The sequence below is a fragment of the Crocuta crocuta genome, unplaced genomic scaffold, assembly GCF_008692635.1.
Source record: "Crocuta crocuta isolate KB4526 unplaced genomic scaffold, BGI_CrCroc_1.0 scaffold41, whole genome shotgun sequence".
NCBI classification, from domain to species: domain Eukaryota; kingdom Metazoa; phylum Chordata; class Mammalia; order Carnivora; family Hyaenidae; genus Crocuta; species Crocuta crocuta.
The window spans coordinates 13,746,175-13,768,305 of NW_027529428.1; the positions used below are offsets into that span (position 1 = coordinate 13,746,175).

The following is a 22,131-nucleotide window of genomic DNA, read 5'->3' on the forward strand; positions in this document are numbered from 1 at the left end:
TGTTTTTGGCCCTCCTTTTAGGTATCTAAATTTTCTAGGTACGCTCAATGTAAATACACTTCATTACATTTATTTTGTTTTCAACACACGGAAACCACTTCAATCCTTATTTAAGACACAGACTATTAACTATCCCAGTGTGCCAAAAGACTGTGAGCTGTGGATGCACAGGAATTCTGTACATGTGAGACTCAGCTATTTTCATAAGTTTGTTTCCCTGTTTTTTTTTTAAGTTTATTTTTTATTTTGAGAGAGTGAACCAGTGGGGGAGGGGATAGAGAGTGGGAGAGAGAGAATCCCAAGCAGGCTCCGCACTGTCAGCACAGAGACCGATGCAAGATCATGACCTGAGCCGAAATCAATAGTAGGACGCTCAACCGACTGAGCCACCCAGGCTCAGTTTCCTGGTTTCATAACATCAGGCACAGGGGTACATCCGAGAATGACTCCCCACCCCCCCCACCTCTACACCTTAGCTACCCTGAGAGGCTGTCCGGGACATCAGGGCATAGTACATCTGCCTTGATTTCCAGAGTGAGGACTCGGGAAAATAGACACATTTGGTGCCTTGACAATCCAGGCTAAATTGTTTATGTTGAGAACCGGGTAGGAGATAAGGTAAGGAATGTGATTTGTCTTGCATTTGAAGATATCTGGAAGAAGTCATCATCTGGCAGACCACGAGGGTCTGGTGCAGAGATGATTTCTGTGGATAGAGAGCCCAGCCAGCTGGGTACCTCTGGTCCCTAAGCCGCCTGCGGGACGGGCAGGAAACCTGATGAGCAGGTAGTTACATTCTGGGCACGTCCAGTTGCGGCAAGCTGCGTTCAGTTCCCTGGCCTCTGTAAATAGAAGTTGTTATGTAATCTGTTGGAGGGAGGAAAAAAAATAGACCCACGCGGTAAGTGAACTTGCCGTGTTTAGTGAGGAAAGGAATTTGCTTGTAAGTGGCTCTGATAGCAGATTAGCAGGAAGCACACAGCAAGCTGACTTATCTGAGTGTTTGTGCTGAGTTGTAAACTGTGGAGACGTTTTGAAGTTTGCTGTAGAAAAGCGTACTCCCAACGTTCCCAGCTAAGACACTACCACATTTCCTAAAAGGCCTTTCTTTTGCCATGGGATTTTTCTAGAAAGCGAAAATAATTAAATTAGACTTCTTTTTTTTTTATTTTTTTTAAATATTTTTATTTATTTCTGAGAGAGAGAGAGAGAGCGGCAGCATGAGCAGAGAGAGGGAGACAGAATCCGAAGCAGGCTCTAGGCTCTGAGCTGTCAGCACAGAGCCCAACGCGGGGCTCGAACCCACAAGCCGTGAGCTGAAGTCGGACCCTTAACTGACGGAGCCACCCAGGCGCCCCTAGACTTCTTAACCTTTGGAGCCGTGGCAGCAATAAAAATAACAAGAGCAGAGGGGGGAGCACTTCTACATGATCTCATTGTACCTCACCACCACCTTATAGAGGTGGTGCTGTTCTTATCCCCATTCTGCAGGTGAGAAAACCTAGGCACACACGGTTGAGTAACTTGCTCAGGCTCACACACCCAGTTGGTGGTAGAGCTGAGGTGACCTGGAAAGGTGCAGGGTGCTTTAAACGCACCCGTCTTGTTCGCAGCAAACCGCAGTACTTTGTGCATTGGAGGCTTGAATACGTAGGTTCATGTTTGTGTCTCTCCCTGCTTCTCAATTTTAAGGGTCAGTCAGCCAGATAAGAATGTCTTTGGATTTAATGGATTAAAGAAGCGTAGCCTTGTGCGTGCGTATTAGATCTAGTTTTGGGTCATAGGCTAAAAGTGGCCAGAAGTGGAACCAGGGATAGGAGACGTACTCTGGACACCTTCGTTTGCTGAAACGTGGCTTTAAAAATAGTGACTTGAGGGGCGCCTGGGTGGCTTAGTCGGTTAAGCGTCCGACTTTCGCTTAGGTCATGATCTCGCGGTTCGNGCTAAAGAAGGCTTCCGGAACAGGTGGAATGCCTTGCCCTTGTTAGGGCTTTTGCTGAGGAGTTACTAAAACTTTGAAAGGAGGAAAAAAACCCTTCCAGAACTGATTGTGAAGTCATTGTTATCGCGAAGACCGGAATTTTCTTTTTGTTCCAGTTCGTGGTGTTTTCAGAGGGCTTCAGTGTATTAAGTTGATTATTTAGCGTGCTTATTCCAAGTCTTTAAATATATTTAATTCTACCAGTTCCTTGGGTTTATAAAGGAGATTTATAGAATAAACAGAGAATTTTAAAAAAAGGAATCAGAAAATTCACATAACTGTTAGCAATCTCTGTTTCCTCTCTTTTGACTGGATCACATGTAAAACAACCCCAAGGAAAAATCTGCCTGGTTTTAAAGACCTCTAGGGAGGAAATATTCTAAAACGTTCCTCCGTAACTCATTCCCATGCTTAACAACCCTGATATTTAATGTTTAGAAATTGGTTTCTTATATATGGATGAAAGAAACTCTAAATATAAAATATTATGAAATGCGGTACATTATGTAAAAGACTTTCCCATTCAGAAAAAAAAAATCAGAAAGTGCTTAGAGGAAAAGAATCTCATTATTATAATAGTACATCTACAATGCCTAAAATAGAAAATGTTTAAAAATGCATTTTTCTCTCAAGAGTTTTTCCATCCCCCCACGAGACCCAGGGGCCACAGATTCCCTCAGGATTATGTAGCTTTGCGTGTTTTGGGAAGTTTTACCTGATTTTACGGGGAAGGAGAAACAGGAAAAAGAATAACACCACACACACGCGCGCGTGCTCATACACACACACACACACACACACACACACACACACAGTTTCCTAAGGAGTTTGTTCTGTTTCCTCACATTCCTCCTGTCAAAATGTTTGCTGACACTCCCCCTGGATTGTCAATTGAAGCCCATTTCTAAACGGTGTTTGCTGGAAATTGAATAAATATGTCTCATTTTTCATAATGTATGTCTTTGTATGGTTAATTATTAAGGGACTCTGAAGCATAAAGACTATTATTTTGTTGCTGTTGAAGAACTTTAACTTCTCTTAGAGAAGATACAGAAAATACCTAGAAAGATGCAAAGGTTTTAGCTTACTGAGCTTTCTTTTTTTTTTTTCATTTACTAATTCATCTGGTAGCATCACTAATCTTATTTATAATTTTGAAGTAAGTAAAAATTTACCTAAGGAGGAGAGACGGAGAACACTTCTTATTTTAGGTCCATACCTAGCAACCAATTTAAACCCCCGAAGTTTAATGTGGAAAATTGCGTTAAATGAAGTTATTAAGTGGGTTTTGATAAGCTTGATGATTGCATATCCCTTTATTCTGTTAGCATGAGAAAAATGCTCTCTTGAATCTTAATATTTGCTAGTTTTTATTAGGTGGGATGAGTGGATTCCTCCCTGCCCCCAGACACACACACTGAGGTGTTTTAGAATCATTTTCTAATATGTAGTANAACAAAACACGTAAGTTTCTGAGATGCACTGATTCAGCCTGAAATGTGCTTTATAGGCCATTAAGGAAAATGTGCACCCCGTTTGGCTCGCATCAGAGGACTGGCCAAGCTGCTGGCTGTATTTTCAAGGCCAGGATCCCAGCAGCAAGGCTGTTGCAGAACAGGACCCGGGTCTGCCTGCAGCCGGTCTTTGGTGCAATTTGCAAAATGTGATTTTTTTAGGACCGCCCCCAAATCACCTCTGCCGGTTCCATGACCCCCTTGCTTTTCTGAACCCTTGAACGCACCTGTAATTCTTTAAAAACAAACCAAGACCAGGAAGCACAGTAGAGCTACGTGAATCGATGTCCATCCGTTCCTTTAATCCATTTCTGACCTGAGTCATTTTTGGACCATTGTTGCGCGTGTTCCTTAGTGAATGTCATGTCCCTCTGCGGGTAGATGCCAGGTTCTTCTCTCTTCCTTTTGGCTCCTTCCCTCCCCTGCGCTCCTGCCTTCCCCCTCTTCCTCCTTCGTCCCTTCCTTCCTTCCCTGGAGACAGTTTACTTGTCCCCATGGCCGGGGGTCCCGGGGAACAGCTGGGAGGCNTCCCCCATCCTGCAGCTGCAGCAGAAGCAGAGCCGCATCAGCCCCATCCAGAAGCCGCAGGGCCTGGACCCCGTGGAGATTCTGCAGGAGCGGGAGTACAGGTGAGGCCCGGGGCGGGCGGGGGGCGCCTGGCCCGCCGTGCGGGGCCGCTGGGGCCGCGGGCACCCTTCCCTCCGGGACAGGGCACATGCCCAACGAAACTCCCGCTGTGGGAAGAATGCCCTGGGGACAAGGATTTATTTGTTCGCCATGGCGGCGGAAGGAGGGGCCCCTCAGGGACGGCAGGACCCAGGTTGCCATTCGCTGAGCCCCGAAAGCTGTCCTGGGCCGCTGTGACGTGCCGGGCACGTGTTAGGCACCAGGGATGCAGAGCTCCAAGCCCAGCCTGGAATGCCTGTGGGTGCGAGAGCAAGGGCCTGTCCCACTTGGCTCGTGGAGGGCCTGTGGTTTGTCTGCTGATTCTCAAACGATGGCTTCGACTGGTCGGTGGTTGCGTGTGACCTGTAGGTAGGCCAGACCTTCAGGTTAATGACACATCTCGTGCTACTAAAGCATACTTAGTGGCTCACTATAATATTTTCTTTGTTTTAATGCGTGCGTTTGTGGGTCTACAGCTTGGCCCAGCCTTAGGGGTAATAAGCCCCATAGAAGTGTCCTCATGTGGGGTTGAACTCTTAACTCCAGAAACCTAATTTTCATCTGAATCAGTGGTTGGCAAACCTTTTCTGCAGATGGCGGGGTGGTAAACACTTCACCCTTTGCAGGACCAGGGCAAAGGCCTCTCAGCACTGCTGGGAGCCCACAGACAGTAATGGGCGGGCTGTGTTCCTATAAAACTTTATTTACATAAACAGGCTGTGCAAAGTGTTTGGCCCCCAGGCTGGAGTTATCGGACCCTTGATGTAAGTGCTTAATGTTAACCAAAGAGAGATTCCAGAAGCTTCTGGAGTTGTCCAGAAAGCATGGTCTTGTCACTTCTGTCACCTTGGCGAAGTTACATCTCTTTTCCATGACTCATTTTTCACATACGTTGAAAGAAGGTGTTATAGTACCTGTTGTAGGGGGCGAGATAAAATGATACAAAGACTTTCGGTACATATCATCTATTATTACTTCCTAGTTATTATTTAATTTAGAAGAAAATGAAAGTGTAGAAATTGCAGGGAAGGTTGGTAAATAACATCTAGGTTTCCTTTAAAAACATTACCTTAGTCTTTATTGAAAAGCACAGGACTTCCATGTTATTAGATGAAAATACTGTTACCAGCTTTGATAGCTAACTGTGAAAGAGATCACAGTAACTTGCCAGTGAATGTGTGTACCTTTTTGGGTGAAGAGCATAACTTTCCTCTCGTTACTATTACTAATCCTCAATGAAGAGCTTCTGTACTGCTGTTTCCTAAATTGTATATATCCCTAGAGTGCTAGACGCACATCATTACCTGGTATTGCAGTGTTGATAGACAGATCACTGTGCGGTATAAAGTCAGATACTAGCGCCAGGTTCCCATTTGGAGCAGAAACTTTATTCATATGCGGTGCTTTCTTTATGTCGCTACTGAATTTTTAAAAAGTTAAAGGTATTTTTTAAAAAGACAGCAAATGGCATAGAGGGGTATTGTTTAGTTACTCTAAAAGTCTGACTTCCTTTTTCCTAAAAGCTAACATTTTTTCTCCTTACCTTGAGTGTACAAAGCTGCCAGCATTGTTGTTCCGTCATGTGAACGACCTTCACAGCGTAGACACTCTCTATACCTAGAAACACATCTGGACTTTCCCCCCTTATTCAACCCTCTTATTCAGGGGTGGGGGGGCTGTATGTGCATTTTACCGACTCCTAAGTTTTCTTCATTTTTACCAGAACTTTACTTGTAGCACTTTCTTGTAATGAGCTCCGATTTTTAGCACATTTTCTGAAAGTGATCTTAATGGACGGCCCTTCAAAGTATTTGGCGCTAAGTAGTACTATTTACCCCATCCCAGTGTGTAAAAGGGTTTCGTCCTCCGGTCTTGCCTCAAGAAGAAAAAAATAATACGTGAGTCGATATCTCTTAAGTTAGAAACCCCTGCAGAATGTGGTGGAATGACTATTTTTGCTATTAGTATCGTCACTGGATAAAATGTCTCCTCTTTCGTAAAGATGCATGGCTCTTGTTCATGGTTGCTCCGGCAACTCTGGGTCTGATGAGCTGGTGGGGTCTTGGGCTGAACTTGCCCATGGCCAGTCGTGAGGAAGAGCTCAGGTTTCCACAGGCAGCGTCACGGGGCAGGGCATCCTTTATCTTCTTTAATCGGAGAGTGATGGCTGGCTTCTCCATATGGAGATAAATTGTTCATCTGCAGAGATGAGTTAACTTGATCCTTTAGAATGGGCTAGATCAAGTCCCTTCGGCTCTTGTAAGAGACAACTATGGAAGTTTTCCTTTGGCCCTTCTTTGAGAGAATGCCTTACTAGTCTTTCGCACTGATAACTAGAATGGTCCTGTGTATTTTTACCTCTGATTGAGTGTTTGAGCAAGATGTGAAATATATATATTATATATGTGTGTGTATATATATATATGCATACATGTATTATGTGTGTACGTGTAATATATATACATATATTTGTTATATATACTTAATTAGAGCAAAAACCATCTGATCAATTATTTGAGCAAGGTCTAAGTGATATCAATAGACAGGTAGATAGATATCTCCTTCATAATTTTATGTACTTAGTTGGAGCAAGAAATCATCTGTCAGAAACTCTGACAGATGTTCGTGTCTTTGGTCGTTGTAATACCACTTACCTTGTCTGTGAAGATTGAAAGGACGTTGTCAGAATCTCAGATCTCTTTCTAACTCTTCAGTCACTCACTTGTTCCTCTTGCTCATCATAAAATCAGAATCTTGACAAATTGACCCTCTTGATTCAGCAACAGCATAAATAAGTTTCTGCGTGTGAACACCCTGCCTCAAATCTGTGCAGTCTCTGCAGTGAAGACATTTTGTTCCCGTCTAAATTGGATCCTTTATTTCTTGACCATCTTCCTCTGAATGATGGAACTTAGTGCCTTTTTCCGTAGGTAAGCATCAGAGAGAGCGTTCCAGTTTGGTGGTGGAGGTGGTGGTGATGGTGGTTGTGGTGGTGGTCTTTCCGGCATGCTTCTCTTACCCCGTCAGTATACCTAACTTCACTTCTCCCATCCTGAGTTAGATACCTGGGCAAAAGTGCTCCGGATTGTCGCGTGAGCATGTAAACTCATGGATTGCACAAGCGTTCGTGTGGAAGACGCATTTCGCATTCAAAGGAGTGCGTTTGAAAAGGATGCCTTTGACTCACGCCAGCCCTCTTTCGCATCGGTTCTGAATTCAGTGTGAAAACAGTAGCGTGTCTTGCTTCAGGAAGCAAGCGTGCCTTCTGTCCTTTCCCGGTCCCCACTGCAACCCTGAAACTCCTTCTCAAGAATTACCAAGGGCTGTTTTATCAGCAGAGTTCTGAAAAGTCATTCTCCCCCACCCTCCTCTCTCTCCCTCTTTTTTTTTTTTTTTAAAGTGTCACTCAGCTCCTTGAAGGAACAAAATGTACCAGTGTCATTTTCTGTTCAAATAACTCTCCTCCAGGAATCATAAACTTCTCCTCTGGACCTGAACAAATATCTGTTACCTTTAATGGAACTCTTTTTTCTTGCTGGAACAGTAACCCCTCTTGATTTACTGTTCAATCTGTATGAAAAACCTGAGTGACCTAATTCTGCTTCAATTTTCTGTACTCATGAGGACAGCAAATGAGTCTCCCGCAGTTATCCAGTATTACATGTGTTGTTGTTTCGGGAAGTTTAGAATCCTGAATCTCTTTATCGGACTACCTGCTGAATCCCATTGATGGGAAGATGAAATTGTCTGGAGAGGAGCATTATTTAAAATGAAGATTTCTATTAACAACGACAACCACCACCACAAAGAAATAAAATTCTCTACATTAAAGCAGCCAGCCCCTCCTGTACCCTCACTGCCCACCCACGATGTGCAGAATTCAATGCGTGTAATTTACCGCGGAACCTACCTTTCCTCTTCTATAGTTTTGCCCGTTGGCACTTTGCACTTCTCACTCCCTTTCATAAAAGAAAGATTCTTTTGTGTTGGGGAATCTAAGATTCCCTGACAAATTACTAGGCCCTTGGGAGATGCGGATATTTTGGGAAGAAGTGCTCCCCAGTGACTCGGAGGCTCCCATCTGCCCCCACCCCACCTCCCTGCCTCCCTACATCCATATGTCTCCCACTGTCATCAGTGGGATTTAATCTCTGTATTCGCAGCCCAGTTGTCCTAAGATGATTTATTTAGTCCTAAGTCCATAGACCTTGAGAAGATAAGAAAGCACAGCTATGCCTCTAATTCCACACTTGACCCACTTGGTCAAAGAAAGGAAGCCCCAACACCAAGGGATGGTTGAAGTTCTGGGATATTCACATTAAAAAAAAAAAAGGTTTGTGCTAAATCTAGAGCCAAGGATGTAGCCTAACTAAATCATTGACCCTCATGTCCCTCCCTGTGATATTTAGTTCTCCTATATGGTGACCTTCACTCTACACTAGTAAAGCTGTTTGGGCTTAGTTGTTTTTTTATTTGTTTTTATTTTCCATTTAAATTACATATTTGAAAAAAAAAAGACATACTGGTTTTTCTCTTAATGTCATAGTTAAGATGTACCATATTTGGCTATATTTAGAGATTTCTGGCAATGTGAATATTTAAGAAATTGAATTGGACACATCAAATGGATCTTTGTTCCATACAGTGAAAATTAAAAAACAAAAAAACTATGATTAAAATCCCTTGAGTGTCGGTAGTAATAGGAATGCGAAAGAACACTGGGTGAGGTTGAGCAGTTTGGCCAAAAGAGGAAAATGATGGAAGTCTGTTTATTTTTTTGTTATTTAAAATTTTTTAATTTTATTTTTTTTATTTCAAAAGTGATGGAAGTTTCTTAACTGTCATTTGGACTTGCAGATGTTTATTCTGCCGCGTGCTTAAGCTGTTTAAAGGTGCGATGGCTTGTGTTGGCCCAGAGGGCTGAAAAACCAGCATGAGAACACGGACAATGCTAATACTAGCATGTTCTGCCAGCAAATCGTTCAGTAAATCAGTATTAATAACACGTGTGTACCAAGTAAACTAGGACTCTGCCATGATGTTATTTCCAGCGAAGTCAATGACTTCACATTCCCTTACTGTCATTTTTTAAAGTTTTGGAAAAGATGACAGTCTACTTCTCTACCAAAGCAAACAGCCCTAAGTTCTGTATGTTTTTTTGGTTTAGTTTTGCTTTTAAAAACGCTCGGGTTTTGATACTTGGGCCAATGGAAGTAGTAAAGATGTTTTGTGGCACCTCGTTCAGAGGCGATTTTACTTTTTCACATTGATGCACATGTTGCATTGTAAAAGGTTGACAAAACCATAAAATGGATTTGTATTTATTTTGTCATTTATTATTAATATTTTTAAAGATTTTATTTTTATTTTTTTAATTATTATTTTTTTTTTTTTTGAGAGACAGCGTGAGCGGGTGAGGTATAAAGAGAGAGGGGGACAGAGGATCTGAAGTGGGCTCTGTGCTTATAGCAGCGAGCCCAATGCGGGGCTTGAACTCAGGAACCGTGAGGTCATGACCTGAGCCGAAGTTGGGCACTCAACTGACTGAGCCACCCAGGTGCCCCTGGAGATTTCATTTTTTTAAGTAATCTCTCTACCCAACGCAGGGCTTGAACTCACAATCCTGAGATCAAGGATCGCATGCTCCGCTGACTGAGCCAGCAGCCCGCGTGATACGAGTTTTTAAAAGGGTCTTTTATTATCAGCTTTTATAGTTGAGGTCCAGGAAATCTGCAGTTAGAAAGTGTGTATTAATTATCTGCGGTGTCACTTCCAGTGTCAGACAAATGAGGCTCCCATCCGGGCACGCTCCGTCACTAGGTCTGTGAAGTTTGTGCATTTCTTACAGTCTCCAAACTTCAGTTTTCTTATCAGTAAGATGGGACCATTAAGGCATTTACCTCCTAGGGGGACATGCCTCTGTGTGTGTGTGTGTGTGTGTGTGTGTGTGTGTGTGTGTGTGTGAGAGAGAGAGAGAGAGAGAGAGAGAGAGAGAGAGAGAGAGTGAGAGTGCGCAGAGGAGGGAGGGAGAAAGAATTGAAGAAAGTTCTACATCAAATACACCTTAGTACAGTTAATGGTAACTTAGTTTCACTTACTACTACCTTTTACTATTCTTCATGAAATCTATTCCAAGACATTTCTGCCCCAAGTTTGGAGGGAGGTAGTTCTAAAAATAGATTTAAATGGCATGCAATTATTTGTAAGAATAGGATCCAGGCGAGATCTGAAGCCAGTTTGTATGGGTCATAGTAAAAGTATCCAGGCTGAATGAAGAAAGTGGGATGTGTTTTGTTTTCTCTTCTGCCTTTATTTTGAAAAACGGCCTGTGGTTGTGTTTCTGATGATGTCGGAGATGAGAATCCCTAGCAACTCTTTTTCTAGAAACTCTTAGTTTTTAAATACTGTTACTTTAGCATCTACCACTACCCCAAACCTGATTTTTAAAAAATGCCTAATTTGCCTTTTTCCTTTCTCAGACAAGCACTGCTCGGAGAGGAAGTGGTTGTGGTTGGCAAGGGCCCTCGGTGAATGTTTTGGGTTGGCTGATTTCTGTGGCCTCAGCACCTAAAAGTGCTCTCGTTCACTCAGCTTCAACGGCTGTTGTCATCAGCGTCTTGGCAAAGAGGGCAAATGGCCCGGTTGCCTAGGACGGAACTAGCAGCTAGAAAGAAAACTCTCTTGTTTCAGCTCTGCGCTCTGGCTGCCTGGGCATTTGGGAGCAAATCACATTGTCCTGTCTCTCATGTTCTCTCTGTCTGAAGCAAGTCATGGCACTAAACCGCCTTCCTTGATGCACCCTGAGCCTTCCTTTCTGGGTGTTAGAGAGAGAGGGGTCCTGAAGAAGGCCAGAGTGTTAAGTGACGTACACCACCTGTCAGCATCAGTGCAGAGGTAGCCTCTCTCCATTTAATATTGGATCATCTAGTTGGGTATCAAGAAATTGGCTGACAGCAAGGTCCGGGATGTGTTTTGCCATGAACTTAAACCTGAAGGTTATTGTTTATCATTTAAGACTCAGTTGTAATGTATATTTCCACCTCCCCCTTCTCCCATTTCCTTATCTCCTTTAGACTCCAGGCTCGCATAGCTCATAGGATACAAGAACTGGAAAATCTACCTGGCTCTCTGCCACCAGATTTACGAACCAAAGCAACTGTGGAGCTGAAAGCACTTCGCTTACTCAATTTCCAGCGTCAGGTAATACCTTTTCCCCAGCGAATCTGAGCCATAGGAAATAAGCGTAAGTCTGTTCAATATTGTTACAAAGATATAAACTTAGTAAAAATAGTGTATCTTTTAGACCAGCAGCATAGAGCCAAAAGTAATGAAGATGAATTGCTTATTATTCTATTTTTTTTTTCCTGCTGTATATCAGAGACATTTTTTTCCCTTCTATATTACGGTTTCCAAAGTCAGAGTAATGGCATTTTGTTACCATGGATGAAACCTTGAGAATAAATGGGTTCGCTTGTCTTTATGACTCCAGAGAAAGAGAGGAAGGGGTAGATCAGTCTCTGTAAACACAGATGTAAAATTCTAGCCATTCTGAATTCTCTTCTACTGAATAGCCCCTCGTTTCTAGAAATACATAAAACTATGTTTTCTAACTGTTGATTTTCCTTTTTTTTAACTTTTTTCTTTTCTTTTCTTTTTTTTTTTTTACTTATTTCTGAGAGAGAGAGACAGCGTGAGGAGAGGAGGGGCAGAGAGAGAGGGAAACACACAATCTGAAGCAGGCTCCAGGCTCTGAGCTGTTAGCACAGAGCCTGACGCGGGGCTCGAACCCACAAACCGTGGGATCATGACCTAAGCTCAAGTTGGATGCTAAACCGACTAAGCCACCCAGGCGCCCCTCTAACTGTTGATTTTTCATCAAAGCCTAAGTTTGAAGCCTGTGACCACAGCAGACCCACGTATTGACTAAGCAGCAGACTGTTATCTCTTGTTCTTGCTGTGGTTCTTAGTAGTCACTGATTAATAAAAGCCAGCATGATGATCTATTCTATAACTGCCGAGTCAGTAGAAGACCAGTGAAATGAACTAGAGATGATTTTCACCTTGGTGAGTTTTGCTCTGTGGACCCAGAAGGTTCAGGTCTCCTGGTCCACACACTGCCTCGTTTAGCCACAGGGGAGAAGGGACACATTCTTGCCAGGCAGGTGGGTTTACTTGGTGAGGGTGGCGGGGGCATGCTAAATGAATTATTAATGAATGAGAGTGGTTTGGAAGTATTGAAGTGCATGACTCGGTCTGTTGCAGGATGTGACTAAAATCACAAGGCCACCCCACTTGCTGCTGTCATATGAACTTGGTAGGGAGTACATTTGCCCTGTTGGTTATAAATCGCAGGAGGGTGTCCCAGTGACCGGGTGCTCGTTGGCCATGGCTTTGTGAGAGTAGATTTCAGCTGAAGTTCGAAAAGAAAAGATAAAAGGCCCTGTATTCCATTTACTTCCTTTCTTATAGGTGACTTCATGAAATGCACTGATAAAGCGCTTGATAAAATTTTGTGAAAATGATTAACAACTGAGGATATCTTCACAAATAAGATTATTTTCAGATCTGCTTCACTACGTTGGGCTCTTACCAGTCTCTGATTTTTTTTTTTTGCTTGATGTTGTAGAAACATCCGTTATCTCTGAAGTTTCCCAGTGAATTAACTAGTGTTGCTGCCGATTTGAGATTCAGTTAGATAATTGCTTTCATGTCTATTCCCAATCCTTCCCCCACACCCACCACCCCGGCTACTCCCACATAAGTTACAACATGGATAAGGTGTTACATTTATGATGATTGAAACGAAGTCCATGATCTAGTGTGAAATTTAAGTATCTTGGAGAGAATATCATCCTTGGGAGTGGGGGGAAGCCAAAGCCAGTATTTCCCATCTCTCGTATGAGAATTAACATTGAAGTAAGGTTGTTTGAGTACCTGCTGCTACTGTACATGAACAGGAAGTAATTTTTCTGCTCTTTCTTGCAGAGCATCATTAAAGTTAATCTTTAGACACAAAGGCAATGTTCGTATGGCACTTGAAGTAAAATATTTCAAAAGCTCATTAGCTAATTAATGTCATTAGAATAATTAAACAACACGATTAATTTATTGAAAAAGCAGCATCCGCGTTTTTTCAGAGTTACAGCACTGTAAGTTTTGGGTTTTGTTTTACTGGTCTTTTTTTTTTTTTTAATCTGAATTACTTGAAAATGCTCCATTCATGTGGTGTGATTTAGTCCCTTCATTTACAAGAAACAGGCCAAGTCCAAGTGTGATGGAGAACCTTACAGAGACTCCATTCTGCCTCCACTAACCGGGAACAGGGCAGTGTTGGAGGGGTGTCCAGGGGCCAGGCCTCTGTTTGGGGAGGCTCCCCCAACGGCTCTCCCCCACCCCCAACCTTGACCTTGACAGCTGAGACAAGAGGTGGTGGCCTGCATGCGACGAGACACGACCCTGGAGACGGCCCTCAACTCCAAAGCCTACAAACGGAGCAAGCGCCAGACGCTGAGGGAGGCCCGCATGACGGAGAAGCTGGAGAAGCAGCAGAAGATTGAGCAGGAGAGGAAACGTCGGCAGAAGCACCAGGTACGGGGGCGCAGACCCTGCACCCCCACGTTGATGGACCCGCCCGACTGAGCCCTCAGGTGGACTCAGAAGCACTGAGAAATGTACCAGCGAGGGCGGTGGGAACATATCACGACAACAGAGAGGTCCCTTGGAGCTCCCGTGTTGCAGCTGCCCCATGTGACAGACCGGGAGACAGGCCAGGCCAGGGGCGCGGTGGCCTGCCCGCGGGTCTGTGGCGGCTCAGCGCAGGACCCAGCCTTCTGAGTCCCAGGCAGGTGCCTTCTGCACGATCCCACGGCCCGCCGCCGCCCCCAGGGGCCCAGGCGGGTGGCCTGCGGCAAAGCCCTGAGGAGCGGGGGCTTGGAAAAGGAACGAAGAGAGCAAAAACGGTTATTTTTATCACCAATATAAATCCAGTCTCCTGGGCTTTTCCGGGGCCCCATTGGAGGTTTCATAGGGGCAGATATTTTAAAACATTCCTTTCTAGGGGGTTGGAAGTATTTTTGATGCAGGATTTGATTTTGCATTAGAAGCCTATACGNAAATAAATAAATAAAGTTAGATTTTCGTTGGTACACTTGACCCCTCTTGTTATTTAAAAAGGAGACCGGAATTAAGGGCGGCGATTTTCGCTGCCCCTCATCTTATTTTAAGTCACGGTTCTAAGGCATGTAAGAGCAGAAGAGGCATGACTTTTTTAAGCTGGTTCTCCCTGAAAATATCCTCCTCCCTCGGGTTTATTTGAGGGTGGTTTGCTTTACCTTTTATCACTGCCGTTTTGCACGCGTCTCCCAACCCTTGATCCTGGCCATATGTTCACGTGGCCATATTTTTAAGGCCTGAGAGGTTGCTCTTCCGCAGGCTGGCGCCCTGACAGACATTGAGAGCCTGCCTTTTTCCCCAGCCCCGTAGCCCACAGCTCAGATGCCAGGAGACCTTCCAGGGCACCTGCCCCACAGAAGATTCGAATCTTCCGCTCTCGTGAAATACCCACTGTGCGCTTTGGGCTACGTTGAAGCCTCAGATATCTTTGGGAAATAGACTTTAATTATCTTCTTCTCCTCCCTTTGGATCCTGTAGGAATACCTGAACAGTATTTTGCAGCATGCAAAAGACTTTAAGGAGTACCATCGATCTGTGGCCGGGAAGATCCAGAAGCTGTCCAAAGCAGTGGCAACTTGGCACGCCAACACCGAAAGAGAGCAGAAAAAAGAGACAGAGCGGATCGAAAAGGAGAGAATGCGAAGGCTGATGGTAAGGGGCTCGCCTGCAGGGACCCTGGGAAATGGGGGTCCTTTGAGGCACCCGTGTTGGGAATGGTAAATATGCTACAGCAGGGAGCCAGGAAAAGCAGCTTTTCAAACCTGTTAACATGTTCCTTTGAACTTCATATGGATGGAGTAAACACATCTTCTCTTTCCTGCATGGCACGTGCCACAAATCCAGGACCACGGCTGACGGGCCGAGTATTTCTGTGTCCTGGGGCGGTATTGCTGTTCAGATTATAGCTTCTCACATAAAGGCAGGTCATACGGTTTTCAGGGGTTTTATTTAACAACCAGATCTGGAAGGATGGATACAACCATTCTTTTTAAAATATTGCCTTTTTGAGACTGATGACACAGGTTGCTTTGGATGAATGTGTCATGAAGTTATGTCGTGGGCTCCAGGAAGGTCTGTTTTTTGAATCCTCCGGTGCTTATCTATTTTTTTTTTTTTTAATGGTCGAAATTTCTCCCTAGCAGTATGAAAAGTGATTTTTAAGTTAATTTTGAAATGTTGCATTTTTGGTTACAGCTGTGTTATTGTCAAAAGCTATTCATGGGTCATTACATTTATGCTATTATTTTTTAATGGATATATAAATACAGAAGGAATTGGTTTACATCACTGGCCTGGGTGTTTAGTTTTATTGACCATTCATTTTTGGAATTGGACCTTGGAGCACACCACGGATTTTTCAAAGTGTGTGTGATCTATAATGAATCAAGACCTGCAGGGGCGCCTGGGTGGCTTAGTCGGTTAAGCGTCCGACTTTCGCTTAGGTCATGATCTCACGGTTCGTGGGTTCGAGCCCCACGTCGGGCTCTGTGCTGACTGCCAGCTCAGAGCTTGGAGCCTATTTCAGAGTCTGTGTCTCCCTCTCTCTCTGACCCTCCCCTGCTCATGCTGTCTCTCTCTCTCTCTCCTAGAAATAAATAAAAAAATATTAAAAAAAAAAAAAAAAAGACCTGCAAGTTCTACCTGGGACATAATGTCTGAGAATGGGATGGAGATAAAAATCATTAGTCTTGGCCCATAATTATTAACCTGGAAAATTCCAAGTGGCAAGGTCTTCCTTGGTGCTATTATGGTTTGAAGTTTTTTTTTTCCCCACTAATTTTTTGGATTCCAGAGACTAAGCACCATATTTTAAAGTGCCCTGCACCCAGGTACTACAAAACCTGAGATCTCCTCCAACCTCCCTCTGCTTTTTCCAGAAGGAGATGACTGTCCACAAGATTTCTAACTAGCCAGGGAGGCCGTTTTATAGTAATTTGAGCAGCAAGTGGTCAAAATTTGTCTGATTCAACTGGAGTGAAACTACATTAGAACTTCAGTAACAGATTGGTTTGACACTAATGATTAGGCATTTGCAAATCATTAATTTTTGCAATTAAATGATGGAATATACAGATAACAGGGAAACTGCAGTTTTTATCACTCTTTCTTCAAGTGAGATCAACCATAACCAAAAGCAATTAGAGTTATAATAGCATTTGAGGTTCACACTCGTCCACGGGGCAGACGGCAGCTAGACTGAGTTATAAAACGGCTGTCACTCGGGCACGTGCTGGAGGGACACCCTCGGACCAAAGAGTGGTCCGCAGGTGGAAGGTTTTGTGGTACATCCCTTTTTATCCCGTGCGTCACACGAGGAAAATATTTTGAGCTGTCCTTTTTATTGGGATGCATAAAAGAGATGTCTCTTGAAATGGCCCAGAGTAGATCAGAGTTTTCATTGCGTTTAACCTCATAATGTTGCTTAATGGGAGGTAGAGGTGGAGATTACTGTACCTGTTTTATTACTCAGCAGTATCAGACTCCAGGTGCTAAATGACTCGCCTCGAGTCACCTAGGCCTATCACGCTGTGCCAATCAGTGACAACACTCCCCCGAATTTGACTTTTCCTATCAACTGTGGTGTGTCTAATGCTTTTACGTATATGAAGCTATACTCCATTGGAGTCTTGGCCTTTAGAAATACTTACTGAGGGGCGCCTGGGTGTCTCAGTTGGTTAAGCATCTGACATGGGCCCAGCTCATGATCTCGCAGTTCATGAGTTCGAGCCCCGCATCGGGCTCTGTGCTGACAGCTCAGAGCTTGGAGCCTGCTTTGGATTCTGTGTCTCCTCTTTCTGCCCCTCCCCCACTCACGCTGTCTCTCAAAAATAAACATTAAAAAATATTTTAAAAAAAGAAATACTTACTGAACTATTTCTGAACAAAAGGATCTTATGTCTGGACACTGTAGCTTGGGATTGGGGAGAGGAATTGAGGGAAAGGTAGCCGTGAAAACGGGGAGTCCTCACGAGTTAATTCCTATTGCTTGGTGTTGGTTATATGAGAGATTATACTGTCCTCTCTACTTCTGGTTGTTTTTGAAAATTGCCAAACTGCAGAGTTAAGGATACACTTCAGATGATGAATTCTCAAATTGTATCTTTCTGTGTATGTGCGCTAAGAAACTTAGAAGAGCAAAGAGCTGATCCCCGAGGGCTTGCTCGCGCCACAGAAGCAGTGCAGCTCAGCGTCCTGACTGCCACGAACCCCGGTGTCCTGGGATGTGGGCATGGCGCCCCCAGGCGCACCCCATTCCCGGATTGTGCACTGTGACTTGTGCAGCCTGGGTCCTTAGGCTTCCTGCACTCACCACTGGTCAGAGTTCAGACCATGAGGAGGACGGATGAGTGGCAAAGGGCGTTGCCTGCCAATCTTTATTGTGCTCTGACCGCGTTCTTCTTCCCTTAATAGGCTGAAGATGAAGAGGGCTACAGAAAACTGATTGATCAAAAGAAAGACAGGCGTTTAGCTTACCTTTTGCAGCAGACTGATGAGTATGTGGCCAACCTGACCAACCTGGTTTGGGAGCACAAGCAAGCCCAAGCCGCCAAGGAGAAAAAGAAGAGGAGGAGAAAGAAGAAGGTGAGAACCCTAGTAAACCAGAGGGGAGGGCTGTGTGGCCAGGGGCCAGTCAAAGGCCCTTTAATACACGCTCCCCGGGGCGCCTGGGGGGCTCAGTCAGTTAAGCATCCGACTTCGGCTAAGGCCATGATCTCGCAGTTCATGAGTTCGAGCCCCATGCGGGGTTCTGTGCTGACAGCTCAGAGCCTGGAGGCTGCTTCGGATTCTCTGTCTCCCTCTCTCTCTGTTCCTTCCCAGCCACGTTCTGTCTCTCAAAAATAAACAAACATTAAAAAAAAAAATACACGCCCCTTACTGCCCTGATGGAAGACTCAGATATTTCAGTTATGGAAAATACTCACTAAAAATGGACACGGTGTGAAAGAGGTGATGAGGCACACCAGACAGCAGGTTGGAGAGGAGGGTGTAGCCAGTGGGATGTTCCAAACTGAAATAGTTCAGTCTATACTTTCACTGTTCTGTACAATGTAGAAAAATTAAGTGTACGAGGTCAAAGGAAGAGGGGAAAATGTGAGGACACATAAGTATTTGCTTAAGTTTAATGCCAGTGTGGTAGGGCAGTCAATGAAAATTAAGAAGGAAAGCAGAGTACGGATGGAAAGGACCTGTTAAAGATGTAAGAGATGGCCTTGGGGTACTTTCGAAACAGATTTCAGTCTATTCGTTCAGACGGACAGTGTGAAAAGTGGTTCCTTCAGTTCAGCTTCCCTGGTGTCCCAGTTAGGGGAGTATCTAAGGCCGGGTTTTAGGTTAATATAGAGAACAGTAAATATTATATGTAAAATATAGCCTAATTAGCATGGAGAGTGAAGGGTGAGATTTAGAATCTCTGCCCTGCGGATATGGTACCTCGATTCAAGGGTAACCTGCCAGTGTAGACCTGGGAATACAGATCCTTTCTGAATCGCAAGCGGTCTGAATTTGGTTCTTGGTTCCTGTTTTGTTTTCATGGCACACCTGATTGGCCCGGGCGCACACATCGGCAGGAAACAGGAAGTCTTGGGCAGGGTTGTGAGGATTGGAGATTGGTGGCATTTAATCATTTATTCTGTGCGCTGAATAATTGAACGAAATGTTTTTCAAAAAAATAATTAATTTCATGGCTCCTGAATTCCCATCCCTGCTTTATAATTAAGGAGGAGGAATAAATGATTGAGAAGGTGCGTTCTTGCACCTGACTTCTTCGGTGTAAGATAGCTTCCCGTGTTGAGAAGAAGAGCACGCCATGACTCACGGCTTGGATTTAGACATTTCGTCGGGGTGAGAAATCCCTCATTTTCTTGTCAAAGTGGCATTACAGACTCTGCAGAATGCCAGCTCCCAGTTTCTTACTTAAAAAGACACGTTCAGAGTCAGAGAAGGAAGAGCACACAGGCAAACAGATAGACTTCTTTAACATTCCGCAAGGGCACCCCCTGCAACCGCATGTTTTGTTTTTCCCTGTCCAGAGGTGTGCTTTGCAGAGGCGGCCACGAAAAGGTCACGGTTGGTGTTTTTAACAGTAAAGTTCAAATTCGACTTAATGTGTGTGATTAAAAGCTAAAGGGTCCCCGAATTGAGCTTCTGGCTTATAATTAATGGATTCCTGCCATGGTATTAGATTGTTACATCATCGTAGGCGAAGAAAGATCTCTAATTGAGTGATGGTGATTATCCCTTTATTTTTGTGTTAATCTGTACAGAGCAGGATCCTGTCACAATATTTTTCACGATGCTGCCTATTTACATGATCTATAGGCTGGCTCTCTACTTCCAAACTCTTACCTTCAGGGTTGCTGATAGCATCTATTCTTTTTCTTTGATCCATTTGTTCAAGTGAGCATCAGCTGAAGCTAGGCAGTGGGCTACACGTTGGGGGAGAAAGAGGGAGATGGCAAGGAAAAGCACTCTTGCCTTCTGTCTCAATTCCATCAGAGAGCTAGAAGCAGATAGACATTCGTCGAATATACACCCAGATGCATAATGGTAAACCGTGATGGATGCAGAGAAGTGATGAATGCAGAGAAGGAAGCCCGGGACCAAATTGAGGGTGGAGCCTGATTTCCTGGCAAAGAGTAATGGATGCCAAGGCAACTCCCTCCTGTCTGCCTGGTGGGCACCCCTGGGTGGCTCTTGCCGGTGATCTCACATGACTGAACGTGCAGAACCATTACTTGATCATCAGCCCTCTGCCTCCTCCGTGGCGCGCTCTCAGGATGCCCAGCATTTGAGCGTGCCCTGCCCTCAGCAGGACTGGGGAGGACCTGGCTGTATTTCCATCTGGGGCCATCTTGCTGGGACAAATGGGAATGATGGAGGAAACAAAGAAACCAATCTCCTTCCTAAAGACTGTCTCTTTCTTGGGGCTTCAGAGACTTCTTTCAAAGCAGGTTACAGGATTCAGATGCACCTTTATTCAAGTGCAAAGCAAATGGATGCTTTCAAAAGCTGATTACTTGACAGTTTGGATTATCTCTAGTTCCTCTTCCCTCCATTAGAGTGAGTGATTGAGAATGGCTTGTTCCAGCTTTGCTGATGGGGGGAAAGGCTGTGTCCTGAAGCTTAAAAGTTCTGTGCCGGCCTGTTAAGCATTTTCCCACAACAATATTTTGCTGTATCTATCTGTGGTTTGTTTGTTTGTTTGTTTTTTAATGGAGTAAGGCATTGATAAGCCTTTGTTTTGAGAAAACCCTCTTTTCCCAGTGGACCAAGAGCATTGTGCTGTAGCAGCTGGTATGGGGCAGTAAACCTACAGGTGACTGTGTCTATGCTGTTAGGGATGAGTGTGCTTGACCTTGTAACTTAAGTGGATAGGGATTCAATTTTTTTTTAATTGCCCCAGTGTAACAGAGGAGGTCTCTTTCTTTCTGGTGGACTTGATTGTGTTTCCTTGCTGTTGGTAAACAGGGGAGTGGTTTCCTTTAACCTGCCTTGACCGTATTTGCTTCTCTCTTCTCACCATTAGCGCTGCTGCTGTGACATATGACATTTATAAATCATTCTGGAACTTCTCACTCTCAGCCTGGTCTTCCGTTACTGCCCTTGAAGTGGAAGAATAGGGAGCGAACTATATGTATCTACCTAGGTGTTAGGGGAGGCATCATTTGTAAAGTATGGAAATATCTAATTATGTGCACAGTCTTTGCAGTGTGACAGGATTAATTTACTCTGATGTGCATTCAGCATGACCTTGAGGTCTCTGTCCCCTGCCATGATCGTTCTCTTAACATCTGCTGGGTGACTATAAGATCACAAAGGGCATGGGACTACATAAGGCCACCAGGGTGTGTACAAATAGGATTGAGCTTGCTACAGTAGAAAATTGGGCCAACTGTCTCATAAATCATGTTAGTCTGCAGACTTTTAAATTCAGAACTGCATAAGAAAACACATTAATTTGCTTTCATTCCCTTCTAGAGTATTTCATTAAAGGACCTGTTACCTTTTGCTTCACTCTCTGGATCTGCAAGAAGGTGATAGGGTTAGATGGCAACGTGTATCTAAAGCATTTAGGAGAGCCCTAGGTGGCTCAGTCAGCTGAGTGTCCGACTCTTGATTTCCAGTCGGGTTACAATCTCATGGTCCGTGCGATTGAGCCCTGTGTTGGGCTCTGTGCTGCCAGCACAGAGCCTCCTTGGGATATTCTCTCTCTGTCTTTCTCCCCCCCTTCTCTCTCTGCTTCTCCCCTGCTCTCTCCCTCTCAAATAAGTAAACTTAAAAAAACTAAAGCACTTAGAGTGTACCCTGGCACATGGTAAGTGCTCAGTAAATAGTAATTATTTTATGAAACAATTCTGTAGTATAAATGTAGGATGGTACTTGTTGAAATGTGGTTATAATTGTTTACTTTTTTTTTAACACAGTCGTTTTAACACAATCGTCTCTTTCCCCATGCTGCATATTCTCTGGGATGTGGAGAGAATAAATGGCCACCTTGTTTTTCTTTTCTTTTTAATTTTTAGGATCACTTAGGTATTAGGTCATGTCTTTTAGGACAGTGACAGGCTCTTTGACTGTTATGGCAAGCAGTAGGAAGTGAAGATTTATTCTTTCTGGTGGACTCTGCCTACCACTCCCTCCCTGGCTCCTACAAAGACAAGTTTCTAATTAAGAGGCCTCTAATTTACAGCAGTTCCTGGTGGCAATAAGGTGGTCCTTGCAAGCCTTTAGAGTTTCTCCTCCAGCTGTGGTTAGGAGGCTGTGCCGGCCAACCCCCCCCTCCCCTTCCCCTCCCCC

The 22,131-nt window shown here is 44.2% G+C and overlaps 1 protein-coding gene across 1 annotated transcript in view; it reads left to right on the forward strand.

Moving 5' to 3' along the window:
• The window catches only part of SMARCA2 (SWI/SNF related BAF chromatin remodeling complex subunit ATPase 2), a 176,602-nt gene that overhangs the window by 26,194 nt on the left and 128,277 nt on the right, over positions 1-22,131 (forward strand). The window contains exons 6-11 of the mRNA XM_077759300.1: positions 3,492-3,621; positions 3,977-4,124; positions 11,235-11,361; positions 13,576-13,749; positions 14,812-14,985; positions 17,746-17,916. Of these exons, the coding sequence (XP_077615426.1) occupies positions 3,492-3,621; positions 3,977-4,124; positions 11,235-11,361; positions 13,576-13,749; positions 14,812-14,985; positions 17,746-17,916 (924 nt within the window). The remainder of the gene's footprint in view (positions 1-3,491; positions 3,622-3,976; positions 4,125-11,234; positions 11,362-13,575; positions 13,750-14,811; positions 14,986-17,745; positions 17,917-22,131) is intronic.